Genomic DNA, 16,722 nt, shown 5'->3' on the forward strand with positions numbered 1-16,722 from the left:
GAGTGTCGCATCTAAAACAAGAACTTTCAAATCTTTTTGAGTGATTTTCATTTACAATCATGTTCTCATGATGCCTTTTTGGTGGGTGATTCGTGATGCCCTTTTGAGATGAGTTATAATAATAACTATCTCGATTGTTTTCAAAACCACGGCCGCGACCACGACCACGACCACTTCCACGTCCACGTCCACGACCACGACCTCGACCTCGACCAAAACCTTGTCTCTGGATTTGATTTTGGTTTCCAGGTTTAAATTCATTTTTACTCACATCATTTACTTTTGGAAATGCTGTTGATTCAGTGGGTCGGGACTGATGATTTCTCATTAATAGCTCGTTGTTCTTTTCCGCCACAAGAAGACAGGCGATAAGTTCAGAATATCTCGCAAATCCACGCACTCTATATTGTTCCTGCAAAGTTATATTTGATGCGTGAAACTGTGAAAAATGTTTTTTCAAGCATTTCTGATTCCGTAACCTCATGTCCACAAAATTTTAATTGCGAGATTATTCGATACATCGTTGAATTGTAATCACTAACTTTCTTGAAATCTTTGAATCTTAACATATTCCATTCATCACGGGCGGTCGGAAGTATAACTTTCCTTATATGTTCGAATCTTTCTTTCAATCCTTTCCACAGAGCCATGTGATCTTTTTCGATGAGATATTCACATTTTAAACCTTCATCGAGATGTCGACGCAAAAATATTATAGCTTTTGTTTTTTCTTGTGATGAAGATATATCATTTTCTTTAATGGTCTCGCTTAGACCCAATGACTCAAGATGCATTTCTACATCGAGAGTCCATGGCATATAATTTTTTCCCGTGATGTCGAGCGCAACAAATTCGAGTTTTGTCAAATTTGACATGGTGATACTAAAAAAAATTACGATGCATTTTATTAGTTAATGAATATTGCAATACAAAGTAATGGATAAACAACAAGTACAAGTATTCGTAAAAATAAAGAAAAAACACGAGGAGGATACTCTCCAATAAATACAAGATTCGTGAGTATGATAACCAAAATAATTAAAAATAACCTTGAGAAAGACATCTTCTTTTTTCTTCGAAAATTTGATGAAGAATAATTTTTAGAGAAGAAGAGAAAGTTGGAGTGATTGAATGTGTTTATGAGATCATATTTATAGGGCAAAAACTAGTCGTTTTGTCACCGTTTATGACCGTTAGTGTACAAAAAATAAATGTATGTATTTGTACAATTTTATGGTAATAATATGATGTATATAATATTAGTCATGTTTAAATAATTATGTATATCATATCACATTATTATAATGAGGTGTCATAAGTTATTTTGTTTAAAAACCTTATAGGCTTTTATACTTGTCGTATCCCTTACCGAGAGTGTGGGATGTCGTCTTAACATCCTCCTAGGATTTATAACAAGTTTTTGAAAAAATTATTATTATTATTTCTAATTTTTATTATATAATAACATTATATTATATATTAAATATATACACAATAAATAAATAACAGTAAAATAAATATTATTACTTTTGTTACCTTTTTTTTCCTGTTTGGAGCTTGGAAAGGTATGGAGGACTTTTAGAGCTTCGTGCTGATAACGTGTTGTGAAAAAATAAAAATTTATGGTAAAAAGTAAAAATCTCAAACTCTCAAAATTATCAAACTACACACTTTATAATATTTTTCTCTCAACTCAATTGTGATTTTCTTCACAAATAAGAGATCTATTTATAGAAAATCTTTACAAATAATCCAAAAATAAATTCATCATTACCTACATCATCACACACTAATTTTCAATATTTACTACTCTTATTTTCAACATTCAAATATTCAATACACACATTTTAAATATTATTTTTCAACACAAGGGAAAATTATCCATTTTGAATTTCTTTATACTTGAAGAAATGTTTGCCGGGAGATTTGGAAAAAAAATGGAATGATTATGATTTACAATGTATAAGCAAATACTTGTTTGTTCAATGAAATTCCTCGCTCTCATTGGAAGTCTAAGTTAAAGTTAGTCTGTAGTTAGGAGTGTTCAACAGAATTAGAAAGGAGAGGAGGTTGGAGCAAAGATGAGCGAGCATTTGGTCGGTTTTATCGTAGAACGAAAATTTGAATTTCACAGAATTTTTTTTAATATCAAAACTAAATATGAGAGCTGAATTAATTGATTTTTTTTTAAAAAAAATCATATAATGGAATAATCAAACCATGCAAAAATGCCCCGTCAAAGCGAAACAAGAATTTACATTTTATTCATTCTGACATTTACCTTGTCCGTATACTGATGCAAGCTATATAGATAAATACTTTTAATATACTATAATACAATAAATATGATCAGGGGCGGATTTACATTAGGGCCCACGAGGGCCACGGCCCCCCAAATTTTTTAAATTTTTTTAGTTATATTAATTTTGAAAAATTATATATATATATATATATATATATATATATATATATATATATATAATGGCCGACATTAATAAAATAAAGAACATGTATCTCCATGGCAAGGCAAGAGTAGTTGAAAACCCAGGTTCGAATCTTAGTGTTTTTTTCATTTCTTTAATAATTGATTTACTTTTAATTTTTTTAATACTTTATTACTTTTAAATTTATCATATATGAAAAGTTTTTTCCACTATCAAGTGCTAAGTCTGCTGATTCTTTCAGTTTTTACCGTTACTACTACAGAACTCAACTATGAATATCGTCAAAACTAGGTTTCAGAGCAAAATAGATGATGATTTTCTTTCGGATGTATTAATGATATTTCTTGAAAGAGAAATTGCTTAAAATATTTGTATAGATGTTATTATTAAAGGAACGTCAAATTTCTTTTAGTTAGAAATTTTCTTTTTAAAACGTAATGTTTATGTTTAGTTGAATATAACCAATTAAATTTTTGTCTTTTCTCTTTTAATATTTTGTCTGTATTTTATAAGCGGCTCCCACAGAGTCGGAATTCTTGATCCGCCCCTGAATATGATGAAGTTCATGAAACATATATTTTAGTTATTTATATTCTAAACTTATTTTTAGTCGATTAAGCTTTCTACAAAAAGATAAATGTCGTTCGAGACCAACATCTATGATAGATGTTGTGTACCATGTTTAACTGATAAAGATAATATAGATGTTGAAATATGCAAAAATGGCCTCAGTAGGCAATTCCTCCGGTACAAGCATTACAAGAATCAAGAAAAGACGAGTTGAACGGTCTCTTGGGATATCAAGTAATTTCGAAATAGGGTTGTGATGATAGATTTAAAAAAAAACATGATGCATATCATGTAACAAGAAGCAAGAGCACCTAGTCAAGAAAGTACACCGTTCTAGTATCGATCATGTTTCTCAAATAATATTGCATGAACGTATACCTCGAGGGATCGACGCATATGTCAGATACTAATGTTTGGTTTCTAGTTTCCTATCGTCGGCTCGTAATCTAGTAATAGAAATCAAGCTTTAGTTATTTTCTATGTTCAAGATTCGACTTACTGTTGGACTTATATTGGACTTGTTCATTTGAATTGGAAATTGGACAAAAAGGCCTAGGTAGATGGTAAGTGGGAAATGTCTCACATTGAAAAATAAACATAACATTGGTGAGCTTATCTTGATTTACACTTTATGAAGGTGTAAGAAAGATAGGTCAAGAGGCTCTCTCTCGCGCACGTCGGGGCAAGGGATGCAAATCATGGGCCCGATTTGCAATGGAAAAAGACTTAACTTATGTGCAAGCGTACGAGCGCGACCTGGGTGCGTCGAATGTCGGACTTATCAAGGCATAATTTCCCACCAAGGTTCACCTGGCTTTTGCTATTTTTATTATGACCTTCCATCTGACTGACTCTTCGTATGGACTGACCATTGATGCTCCAGGTGGATTGACCTTTGGCCTTTCGGATGGCCAGAAGAGACTGTCAATATGGAACCGGAGTGCCTATATATAGAGGCAGCCTCAAGTCCTTCAAACACCCACAACACACTCTCCTGCATTCTAAAACTTTTGAAGCTTTCTTTGTTGTCTCGGCTGCTGCTGCTTCCTCTGGCTGTTGTTCCTCCGCCCTCGTGATAAAGTTCAGGTACCTTTTCAGTTCACCGTAGTGGTGCCTCGTGCTAGGTTACTGCTAGTTGTTCCGTTGTATCATGGGAAACAGACGTCCAAGTTCATCCTCGAAGCACATACAGGAGGGGACGAATCTATTTTAAGGACATTGTATTTCATACAGGCCTCGATTTGGTTTATTTTTAAGTATTGTACCACTGCTCTTTTCACCATATTGGTTCACTGGTTTTTCGAACAACTTTCTGTCATGTTTATTCTATATAATTTGTGTAACACTTACTACTAAGGTTAGAACGACGACATTCCGATAGAGTTTCTATCGCACACATCCAGATGACATGATAACTTTAGAATCGGCCAATAATACGTTCCTTTCCAGCAGCGCTTAATAACCGGGCAAGTGAAGAGAGCATGGACAATAGAATCACAAAGTTGACGACATAATGGACACTCTCCAAGAACCAGGACATGATGTGCCCTTAAATTCTGCTCCGTCGGAATAATGTTATGCATAACCCGCCACCAAAAATTACGAACCTTCGGAGGAATACTAAGAGACCAAATAAATTGCCACCATTCAATAGAATTAGTACCTGAGCACGAGGGAAGAGAATCAAAGAAGTCAATCGCTGCTTTATAGCCGTCATGGACTGAATTTTACCCTTCAGATTGTATGCCCAAAACTGGAAATCCTCCTTTTGAGATTGGGAGAGAGAAATAGACAAAATGTCCTTGACAAGATGAGGAGGGAAGAGATTGTGGATGAGAGGTTAATTTCAAGACTCCCCATCGAGAAGGGTACTAACTGTAGCAAAATGTTCAGCCTCAGGAGGAGGGGACACACAATCTCGTGTCCCTGGAATCCAGCGTTCTCCAAAAGTTGGAATTTTCGAGCCATCTCCCACTTTCCAACACAACCCGTTTTCCAGAAGTGGCCTACTCCAAAATATCGATCTCCAAATGTAAGAAGGATTACTTCCAAGGGAGGCATTCATAATATCTTAGTGACGAAAATACCTTGCTTTCAAGACTCGTGCAACCAAAGAACCTGGCTTAGTAATAATGCGCCAAACCTATTTAGCCATCAACGCTCTATTGAATGTCTAAAGATGTCGAAAGCCCAACCCGCCCTGGCACTTCGGCTTGCAAAGATCTCTCCATTTTTTCCAGTGCAGGCGCCTCCTCCCTTCCTCTTTACCCCACCAGAAGTTAGCACATTCTCGCTCCATCTCCTCCCAGATAGATTTCGAGATTCGAAAACATGACATAGCATATGTGGGAATGGCCTGAAGAACATATTTAATCAGGGTTTCCTTGTCTCCAACAGAGAAGAACTTATTTCCCCAACCTTGAATTCTATGCACAACCCTTTCAACCAAATAACGAAATTGTAGCTTTTTTTCTTCTACATGAGGCGACATGAAGGCCTAAATACACATCATGTCCCTGCACTATTGGAATAGTCAGAGCAGATTTTATTTGATCACACACCTGCTCATTAGTGTTAGGACTGAATGATAATGAAGATTTCTCAAAATTGATAAGTTGACCCTGAGGTCCTTTCATATAACTCAAGACAATTACGAACCACCATGCAGTCCTCCAATGTCGCCCTGAAGAACAGAGGACTATCATCAGCAAAAAACAAATGGGAGATAGATGAGCAAGATGGAGCAATCTGCACCCCAGATAAGAGCCGACAGTTTTCTAAAGATATGAGAGCCGATGAAAGGCCATTAGCACATAAGACAAAAAGGTAATGAGATAGCACATCTCCTTGTCTCAACCCTCTACTAGGAGAAATATTCCCAACCATCTCGCCATTTAAGGAGAAAGAATATCTAACAGAGGTCACACACCGCATATCTTCTCAACCCAAGCCAGAGCAAATCCAGCCAAATCATCATTTCTTCAAGAAAGCACCATTCAACTCGATCAGAAGCTTTACTCATGGCAAGCTTTAACGCAACATAACCTTTCTGCCCCTTTTTTCGATTTTTGATCCAGTGCAAAGTCTCGAAACTCAGGATAATGTTATCAGAGATGAGTCGTCCTGGTATGAACGCACTTTGGAACTCATTCACAGTCTGTTGAAGAATAGGACTGAGTCTGTTCGTCAGTGCTCTGGAAATTATTTTGTAGCAAACATTACAAAGACCGATAGGCCTGAAATCATTCAAAGTCATAGGGTTTTTTATTTTCGGAATAAGAGTAACAATAGTATCATTCTAATCCTCAATGCAACCCCCTTCGTTTAGAACACTAAGGTCAGCTGTCGTTACCTCGCCTTCTATCACATCCCAAAATTTCTGAAAGAAAAAGACCGACATCCCATCTGGGCCTGGGGCTTTGTCTGGGTACATGTCAAAAAGCGTCTTCCGGACTTCAAGAGCTGAGAAAGGCCCACATAAAGTCGCATTAAGCTGCCCATCGATTTTTGGCAACACGCAATCTAGGACAATCCTCCTTGCATCCGCTGAGGGATTATTTGTCGAGAATAGATTCCGAAAATATTGATCAATAATTTCAGCCATACCACTTTGCTCAATGCACCAGTCACCATGCGATGAGACCAAGCCCTTGATGTGGTTTGTTGCTCGGCGATTCGAGGCTCGGGCATGGAAAAACTTGGAATTGCAATCTCCATGTGTTAGCCAATTAACTCGACTTCGCTGTCGCCAATATACCTCTTATTTATACGCGAGATGCTCGACCTCATCCTCAAGAACACGAATCTGATGAGTTGAGTTATTACCTTCATCCTTTTTGATTGGGTTAGAATTTGAGAGCAATCACTTTTTTGAATTGTATTGAATAAATAAATAATTGTTAAGAGATAACTTTTTTTGAATTGTATAGAATAAATAAATAATTGTTAAGAGCAATAACGGTCTTTGTTGGAAAGATAAACCGAAATATGTGTTTTGTAATGATAATTGTTTAAAATATTTGAACTATATTATTATCATCAATTATATAATATTTAAAAAAATAATAATTTCTTAATCCACCAAATGGTAACAGAAATAAAATCATTTATTCGAAAATATGATATATTTTAATATATTTAATTTAGATCAATACGTCAGTTGTATAATTTGATAAGTTCAAACGTTCAGTTCAATATTGATGTCACGACCAACATCACTAGTTCGAAATATATGAATTACAAGTTGATTTGATCATTGAGAGGAGGCAAAAACTTGTGTGAGACGGTCTCACGGGTCGTATTTTGTGAGACAGATATCTTATTTGGGTCATCAATGTAAAAGTATTACTTTTTATGCTAAAAGTATTACTTTTTATTGTGAATATCGGTAGGGTTGACCCGTCTCACAGATAAAGATTCGTGAGACCGTCTCACAAAAGACCTACTCTTGATAGGAAGGTGGGAACAACTAAATTATCCTCTTTAGACACCTTTAATTTCTAAATTGTACACAAGGTCTCAAGTTACGAATTGAGAGTGCCTCATAAAACAATAATTCAACTCCAATTTCTTAACTCTCTCCGAAGTATAAAGTTCATCTATAAAAACAATCAACCAAAAAAATTTCTTACAATGAACAACACTAAGATTCGACATGTATAATGAACAACACTAAGATTCGACATGTATAATGAACAACAAAAGATCACTGCACGCCTAACCCGAATATGGTTATGTTAGGCGTATAAATGAGCTATAGAGAGGGAAGAAGCCAAAGATTGAAGAGAGATGAGGCAAATAGCAGAAACCAGGACAAGAATGCCATAGCAGCAGACAGCTGATATCTTGTGCAAAACTTTAGGCCGCAGAAGCCACCAGCAGAAAGCAAAAGATTGGTCACACTGGCTGTTGAACAAGACGCACCCAGCGATAGAAATGATAGAACCTACAGAGGATTTTATTTTTTGGACGTTATTGTGTTGTTCTGTTAGGTGCAAAATGTGTTATATCAGGCTTTTAGTTACCCAATCTCCCATGAGAACAATGGCGAGTATGCCAACTTGATTAGGTGAGCGTTTGAAGAAAACGAAGTATATATCTACGACTGCCAAAGTCAAGCTCCATGGAATCGTTAATCCCATTATAGTAACCAAGAAGCTGCAAGTAGAAAATTTTATGACAAATATGTGAAAAAGCAATCACGCGTGCAAGAACAATACAGAAGTATTTGTTATCTTAGCAAATGTGTAGGACATTTCAGTGGACAATGCACCAGCAAAGAATCATGCATGGGGAAGATGATAATGAATCAGTTATAGATTCCCTGCTACATAAGATCCAACTTTTGTGTCCATTTCTATGCCTAGTCTTTAAAACATATATTACCTCTTTAAAGGTTGTTTGATGAACAAACAAAATTTCCCATTTCAAATCACCTACATATATCTTCTCCAACCCTGCAAGAAATAACCATCATTTCTCCCTTGTGAAATCCTGTCTAGTCTCCTAATGTGGAAAACCAGTTCCATCAAGGAGAGCCTATTAATTACTAAAGGTAATGTATGAGAAAACCACTCTAAATAATTGCATTTTCCCACACTCGACCTTCTCATTACAAGATACAGAAACGGTGCTTGATATCCTCCATGAGAAACTAATCATCCATGTTTGTTCTTCATCCACTTATCAATGTTTAGGTGTCACCTTCACTCATCATCCAAAACAAAAATCTTCGCATAATCCCTCCTCGTCTTTAACTGAAGTCAAACAACACCGAGATGAGACACAGATCAGCCAAATCAACAGCAAAACCAAATCTTGGGACGGGACATAAATTACTTTTACTGATCCTCTTGGCTCTTGCATAACATTAGTACAGCACAACACTCTCTCCCAAGAATAATAATACTATTTAAAACTTACTAATCTCCATAGCAAAATCACTAGTTGCTTCAACATATTAAAATGCAACTCCTTGATCTCCCTTCCTAATTTTATTTTTAAAAATTGTAATATTTATTTGTTTTCTTACACGCATCTGATTCTGGATTCTAGTAATGCCAACCCAAAAATGTCACACAATAGATGTTATGTGCTAACCACTCTCACCCACCAATAATTAAGAAAGGAAGATAGCACAACATTTGTTACCATAGAATAGAATCCATGTGATCCCTCTGCCCCGTTAATGATCAACCCAATTTCATACTCGCAAACACTCAAAAAGCAATCAAATAGTACAAAGAATCAGTATATCCAATAATCTACAAGAAAATTATAAAAAACAAATTATTTCACTACTCAGATTCTTTTAAAAAAATAAAAAAAAAAGATATGCAACATTTAAGATTTAGAATTACCAGAAAGCAGTGTAACTGTAGAACTCAACATCTATACACATGAAAATCAATGAAACAACAGCAAAAATGGCTTGTCCCAATCTCAAGGCCAAGCTCGCACTTGTCCCCAGAGACCCTGGCAATTCTTCCATCAAAACCAATCATAATAACCCCATTTCCTCAGTTTCTAGACATAAAATTCGTCAGCTTCCACGATCATGTCCATTCAATTCCTTACACCGGCCACGCCACGTTTCCCATCAAAAGAGAACAAGGGATTAAAGGAAAAGAGAAATGAAAGAAAATTCTTTGGGATTTTAAAGGTAAGAGTTGCAGGAAAAAAGAGAGAAAGAAAATCTTCTTCCTGCGTGGATTTGAAACTGGAATGGCAATACAAATGGTGAAGAGTTGTCGAAGGAAATCAGGAGTTGGGTAGAAGACTTTTTCTGTGAACTTTTCGGTGAGCAGTATAATAAATTTAATTTAATGCTATTCACTAAACTTTATTTTAAAATTTTAATCAAAGATTTCCTAATTTGTTTCATCAATTAAATTTAATATAACGTCACAGCCGTCGAAAGTTGATTATTGCTAAAATTTTTGTTTTAAGGTATCCTCGTGTATGCATGAGTGTGTAATCTTCGGAATGAAATATTCTGCTTTGTTATATAATAATATATAATTGACCATTGGTTGTTGTTTGGCAAGTAAATCTGTAAGATTGGTCAACTTTTGATTTTCAACGATACAAAAACTCTTAAAACATCGTTTCACTGTTAATATAGTTAGAATGATCTTTTATCTGAATAGAGATGTAAAAAAATATTATTTTTTATATAAAAAATATTTATTTTTTACTCCGAATATGGATTAAATCAACTTATTTTAGGGATATAGATATGTGCAATTATATTTTTCTATTTTGTAATCTGTTTTTATTTGAATATTAAATTATTTTAAGTGTATTTACTAACAATAGATTCAGTGGTTTCTCCATTGAAGCATCGAATTAATTTAATATTGCAAACATGCAATTATAATTCTTTTTTTTTGTTCCTGTAATTATAATTCATTTTAGGTGTTAATCTATTGAAGGAAAAAATTGGTGTTGAAATTACTAGTATGTTAATTATTTATATTACTTAATAATTTTTCCGTTATTTAATGAAAATAATTGTTATATTGCCAGCAAATTAGTCGTTTCTTAAGATTCACAAAAATTATAAACTCATAAATAAAATTTAAGGATGTAATTAGTACTTTTGATTGAATCAGCGATATAATTATTGCTTTTTATTTAATAAAAATAAAATAGATTATCTCAATAGTGAAACGACCAATTTTTTTTTATCATCAAACAGAATGGACTAAAAATCATAGTATCATTTACATGATTATTTTTTTAGAGATAATTAATTCCGATAACAAATAAATGAAAATATGAAAGTTAACTATAAATAAATAATTATAAAAATAATTTTTATATTTGAACAAACAAACTACCACAAACAAAAATGAAATTTTGCAATGACATTCCTTCCATGGCAACTTGCAAAATAAAAACTTTTCTTGAAAAAAAGAAAAGAGTTGGGAAGAAAGGATGGATCCAAATAGGCTTTTAGAAAACAAGGCTCTCCTGCCTACTTGGTTAATTTTGAAAATTAGGTTAGATAGATTTTGAAAGTTTCTGTTCATCTCATTTTTAGTCTCTGAATCAAAAATAGGTAGCTCTTTCCACGTTTCTTGAAAAGGAATTGAGTGGTTTAAGATTGAAATTCCGGTGCTATGAATCAGACATCATTAAAACTCACAATAATATACAAGAATTGTAATAGTTTGAGTGCAACTTCACTAGGAGCTCAGCGCGATTTAATGGTACAAGGCAACTCAACCAAGAAACAGTACAATGGTGATCAAGTTAGCCTAAGACTCCAGCTGACCATACCAGATGCCTTGAATTTTGACTTCCTTGGGAGCCTTCGAACCCAAATCAGTATCCGATGGCTGGATGCTCTCAAACACTCCAATCACCTCACCAGTCTCGGGTTTTGATTGGGTCACGCTCAATGTAATCTTCCCTGTCGAAGAAGAGACGTTCTTTATGTTCTCCTTCTGTAGCTCCTCCTCGTCTCCCCTACCTCCAGCAGGCAACGCAACAGCGTTGTCATATCCAGTAGATCCACCCCTACCCTTTGGGTCAAGGAAAGATGAACCTCTGTATGATGGCACCAGAAATTCCCCACTAAAGCCATTTGGTTTGCCGGTTGCCACAAGCTGCTTAATGGTGAAGAGGAAAGGCACACGCTCACCACCAGGGAGCTGAACGGTGACAGCAGCATAGTCGATCCCATCCTTTTCCTCAAATTTGATGGTGCCATCTTGAGATACTTCAAATGGTCCCTCGATCTCATCGAGAGTGTAGGTCAGACGGGTCATGAGCTTGGTCTTTTGGAACTCAGGTGGTGCATTCTTGTTTATACCTTCTGCCTTGACAGTGAATGATGTGGGCTCTAGGCAGAATTTCTGGGCCTTGTATTTGCCTGATTTGAAGGCAAACCCATCGACACCACCTACAATAGTTGGGCACTGATTAGCAGTTCCAGATCCTTTCACTTCTGTGTAGGTCTGGCTCTGAATTTCATCGTACGTGAGCCGTTTCGGAACACCTTCAGCACTAGCTCCCTGTGCAAATCCAACAAGAAAACATTGAAGGTTCCAATGACCAAATACATACCGACACAGCATAAATTTATGTACCCACACATACAAAATAACAAGAGACTTGCTGAAATTCTAATGAACTGTAGGAAATACAATCCTGGTAATAGCAGAGCTATCACAACCAAATTTCAACCTGTTCATCAACAATTCGATCAAGTCTTCATATCTCAAGATTTAGATAGACTGGGAAAAAACTTAGACTGGTTATTAACTTAAAAGTGAGACGAGCTACAAAATTCCTACCACCCATCTACTCTTTTCAACTTCGATTATTTCAAATAACTTGGTTGACCAGATTCATGTTCATCTCAAAATACTCATTTAGCACTTCATGTATTTGACCGTTTAGCACAATCACGAGTGATCTGAAACATAAAACAGACAAACAAAACGTTCCGAGGTACTCGATTTCACAAGCCTGGATCTTTCAATATTTTTCAGTGGTCCAACTTTTCTTATCATAATTGTTGTTCTGCAGCAGATGTTACCATCCCTTGGCATACATATCTGGAATCAATCTTCGAGAACTTATCTCACACATAACAAACACAAAAGAATCCGCCGGAAAGCTAAACAAGATTCAATCCATACCGAGACGACGAGTGCGGAAGTAGCAAGAGCAAAGCCAGCAATCTTGACAGCATCGGTGAACTTCTGAGCCAACTCCTTTACATCAAGAGAGCACGTCAGCCTTGCACCTCCGGTTTCAACTCCAAAAGCCTTGCCGAGGCTCTGAACTGGTCGGAGCTGGGAGCTGCTTCGGGCCGAGACACCAACCTTGGTTGGTTGCATAAGAGTGGCAGCTGCCTGCAGTGAGTTGGCCATTTTCTTGATTTCGAGACTCCAATTGTCTCTGTTCCTCCTTATTACAAAGGGGTACCGGGGATGGAGGACAATTTGGTCTGATGGCTTGGATTCGAGAGGGATAAGATATCAGATAAGTGTTCTTCTATTGGCTAGTTTGATTTTATGTTGCTGGTTTCCTGGGGTGCCACGTGGCAATTTGGGTGTTTTGGATAAAGATATTTGCACCTCTTCAATCAAACAATTTTGTATTGATTGGACTACGAGAGGAATGTTTTGTGTTACGAAATTAAATAATTAGTCAAAAACGATTTATTTATTTTTAATATTAGAATCCGTAGTCGCTATTTGTTTATGTGTTTTAGATAAACTCAGAAGATCAACACAATAACATACAAATCAAGTTAATCAAATAAATCACATTTGAACTTCTCACATCTTAGCACGAGCTCATCATACCCTACCAATAGTTATCTGCGGGACGGGTCAACCCTACCGATATTCACAATAAAAAGCAATACTCTTAGTATAAAAAGTAATATTTTTTCATGGATGACTCAAATAAGAGATCTGTCTCACAAAATACAACCCGTGACACCGTCTCACACAAGTTTCTTCCCCCAAACTACCAAACAAATATTTACTCCATGGGATTATATAAAATGTGAATCATACATATGTGGTTTTGTTTTTTGAATTTCAAGAGGATTATTTTTTAGAAATCTGAAATTTATAGTACATGTATTTTAAATTTTGTTACTTGGATTTTTTTTACTATAACAATTACTTTTTAAAAAAATTTACTATAACAATTAAACATTTATGTTTTTATAATGAGTATTTTAATTAAGATTTCAAAATATATTAGGCTATTTCATAATGCTATAGCAATCAAATCGTTTAAATTATCATCCTATATTTGTTCTTTTTAATAATCTCCGAATATTTGAAAATATTTATATTAAGCTACAATATAACATAAATAGAAGATTTTTAAGGGAGTGAAATTCTGACTAAACTTATTAATTTTAGTATATGTGAAACTCAAATTTAAACGTAGAATATAAATGATTTTACTTTTAATTTTGTTAGAGCGTAATCCCTTACATAAAATCGATAATTTCTTAAAGTAAAAATCACTTGAAGTTGCTTGAAAATACACACAAGGGCTTTGACAGCAACAATTCTTATTTTTTTTTAAAAAATTTTAACGGTTATTTCAATTTAAAGATAATATAAAATGTAAGCGGAATAGACATATGCACATCGAACGTTTCCCATACGAAAATAACGTATTTCATGGATCAAATATTTTTTTTTATTGAAATCAGTATATATTATACAATGTTTTTTCATAATATAACTAATAAAAATTGATAATTTTACAAAGAAAAATAATACTTGTGCACGTAAAAAAATAATTAAACTTTCATGAATCGAATTAAATCGGAGATTCATCTTATGAAATTGATTTGTGAAATGATAGAAGTTTTGCGTACTAATATTCTCTATATTTGAAAGAGAACAATAGATAAATTTTAATATTAACAATTTTATTTTGTAAAACAACGGAATGAAAATTTAATTTTATGAATAAATAAAAAATTTCCACTGTTAACCACACATTATAAAAAAGACTAATCATTTATAAAAAATATTAAAAATTATATATATATACATATAATTTATTAGGTAATAAATAACTTAGTGATAAAGAAATGATATATTTTTTTTTTTTGAATGAATAGAAATGATATTCTTTCGGACACGACAAACGCATTACAACTAAAATCATATACGAAACTACGGTTAAATATAAATATAGCAAGTTAAGAATATTATATTCAAACACATACAAATAAAAAAATTTACGAAATGGATAATTACCAAACAAAGTTTGGTTATGTGAAGATAAGAGTAAACAAGACATCAATCCCACATATTTTAGATTGACAATATTAATGGAAGGAATAGAAAGAACGATAGTTTATTGAATATTGGATAAATGTGATTAAGTAAGATATCTTATATCGTAATTTATGGGATTATATGTGGAAACCAGTGATAGAGCCAATGAGGGGTGGGTGGATACGACTGCCCTCTTCAATTTTTAAATTTTATCGACTAGAGGTCTAAAAATAATTATAATTTTTCACTTTTCTTCTTAATATTTGCTCTTGTCCCCCTCCTAAATTTTTTTGTCCTTCAACCTCCATTTTTGGGTCCATCCATAAGAATGTTTATGAGTCCGGGTTTTACACAGATCCGCAATGAACCCGCACATATGGGGCGAGTTTGGGCATAATAAATGGGTCATGGGACGGGTCTCGGGTCCAATTTTTTAGACCCATCCGGATATGGGACGGGTCATAGGTCCTATAATACCCGCCTCATATATGTGGATACAAATACTCTAGGGTTTAGTTTTATTAATTTTCATTTTTTTAGTAGACCACCTCAACCATAACGGTCTTAGCTATTCTTACGTCAACTGTTGCATTTGAATATGTTTTTAGCAATATTGGAAGAATAGTTGGTCCTCATCTTAGTAGGGTTAATCCAACGACTTTGGAGGCATTGATGTGCTCGCGAAGATGGTCCTCATTTTTACAATTTTAAATTACAGTTTTATTTTTTTAATGTACTTTCTCTCTTTAATTTTGTAGCTAATTCATCAAGTAGTTTAGCAACTTGTCTCACCATTCTTGATGAATAGAAAAATGATCCCGAAGAATGTATATGAAATATTGTCTACTTGCTGATTCTATATTGATCTGTTAAAGTTATGTTATGACTTATTTTTGGGATGTCGATATTTTTTTTGGAGATCTAGTAACTCTTTTTTATGTAATTTTTTATGTCGTGAAAATACTTTGTTTGTTGTTATTATTAAGTGTGGTCGAAAACATGAATTAATTTTCTATTGTGTTGTATTTAGAGGCTTGTCTGTTTCATAATTCAATCATTTGAGAAGAAAGATTACTGCTTTTATTTTAAAAAAATTCAGGTCTCGCGGGTCTTCTCAGCCCCATTTCGTATTTGAGGTGGGGCGAGTCCGAAGAATATATAACCAAAGTGGGACGGATAATGGATCAAAGTTTTCTTCATGGGACGGGTTTTGGGTTTAGCCATACCCGCCTCATTGACATCTCTATCCATCCATGTCCATGACGAACCCCACAACTAACGAGAATGTGCTATAATGACGATGATAGTTAACTGCCAAACAATGTCGACTACAAAAAGCAACCAGATTACATCAAGAAGGATCCTGAAAAAGAGTAAATAAAAGGGATTATAGTAAAACAACTAAAATAATGAAAACGTGAAAAATATTTGTCAATGCCTCTCTAAAGAAGTAACCAGTAGTCCTATTTTAGAGTAGGCCGTCCCTAAATTAATCGGTCACCTAACCGATGGTTTTCTAAAAGCTATCGCCAAGTTTTGAGACGGTTTTGAAAACGTCTCTAATAAGTAATATATATACGGTTTTTCAAAAACCGGTGAATTATTCTTGTGATAACAATATATCCGTCACCAAAATAAAATGACCTACGGGTCCTAGGCCAGCCTGCGAACGACAAGCCACTTTAACTTTTTTATAAAAAAAAAAAACCAAGAACTCGAGGATTTGTACCTGCGGTTCTCAAATTTTTAATTTAAAAAAAAATTAAAACAAATTTCATTCGAGGACTTAGTACTCGAACTGCGTTTGTTTTTGTTTTTCCAGGCGAAGTTCAACACAAGAAAATCGGGGGACCTTTGACCGCAGATTGTAATACAAGGATAGTCTCACTACAAGAAAAAATCACTTCAACAACGTACATACGACAACGGTTTTTCAC

At 34.5% G+C, this 16,722-nt stretch overlaps 3 protein-coding genes across 3 annotated transcripts; all 3 read right to left on the reverse strand.

Annotated features, from left to right (window-relative positions):
• Nucleotides 1-5,187: 5,187 nt before the first annotated feature.
• On the reverse strand, nucleotides 5,188-6,731 carry LOC142530663 (uncharacterized). The gene is made up of 5 exons (XM_075636483.1): nucleotides 6,621-6,731; nucleotides 6,367-6,507; nucleotides 5,931-6,171; nucleotides 5,576-5,697; nucleotides 5,188-5,511 (listed from the first exon to the last, which is right to left on the reverse strand). Exons 1-5 carry the CDS (start codon nucleotides 6,729-6,731, stop codon nucleotides 5,188-5,190), a joined length of 939 nt encoding a protein of 312 aa, XP_075492598.1.
• A 794-nt stretch (nucleotides 6,732-7,525) lies between these two features.
• LOC142532023 (CASP-like protein ARALYDRAFT_485429) lies at nucleotides 7,526-9,807 on the reverse strand. Its single transcript, XM_075638324.1, has 3 exons — nucleotides 9,374-9,807; nucleotides 8,039-8,171; nucleotides 7,526-7,959 (listed from the first exon to the last, which is right to left on the reverse strand). Exons 1-3 carry the CDS (start codon nucleotides 9,502-9,504, stop codon nucleotides 7,768-7,770), a joined length of 456 nt encoding a protein of 151 aa, XP_075494439.1. The 5' UTR covers nucleotides 9,505-9,807; the 3' UTR covers nucleotides 7,526-7,767.
• Nucleotides 9,808-11,142: 1,335 nt separating this feature from the next.
• Nucleotides 11,143-12,969, reverse strand: LOC142530350 (oxygen-evolving enhancer protein 1, chloroplastic-like). Its single transcript, XM_075636152.1, has 2 exons — nucleotides 12,665-12,969; nucleotides 11,143-12,034 (listed from the first exon to the last, which is right to left on the reverse strand). The coding sequence occupies exons 1-2, from the start codon at nucleotides 12,896-12,898 to the stop codon at nucleotides 11,276-11,278; spliced, it is 993 nt and encodes a 330-aa protein (XP_075492267.1). The 5' UTR covers nucleotides 12,899-12,969; the 3' UTR covers nucleotides 11,143-11,275.
• Between the last annotated feature and the right edge of the window lie 3,753 nt (nucleotides 12,970-16,722).

The sequence above is a fragment of the Primulina tabacum genome, chromosome 17 (assembly GCF_025594145.1).
Source record: "Primulina tabacum isolate GXHZ01 chromosome 17, ASM2559414v2, whole genome shotgun sequence".
Classification (NCBI taxonomy): domain Eukaryota; kingdom Viridiplantae; phylum Streptophyta; class Magnoliopsida; order Lamiales; family Gesneriaceae; genus Primulina; species Primulina tabacum.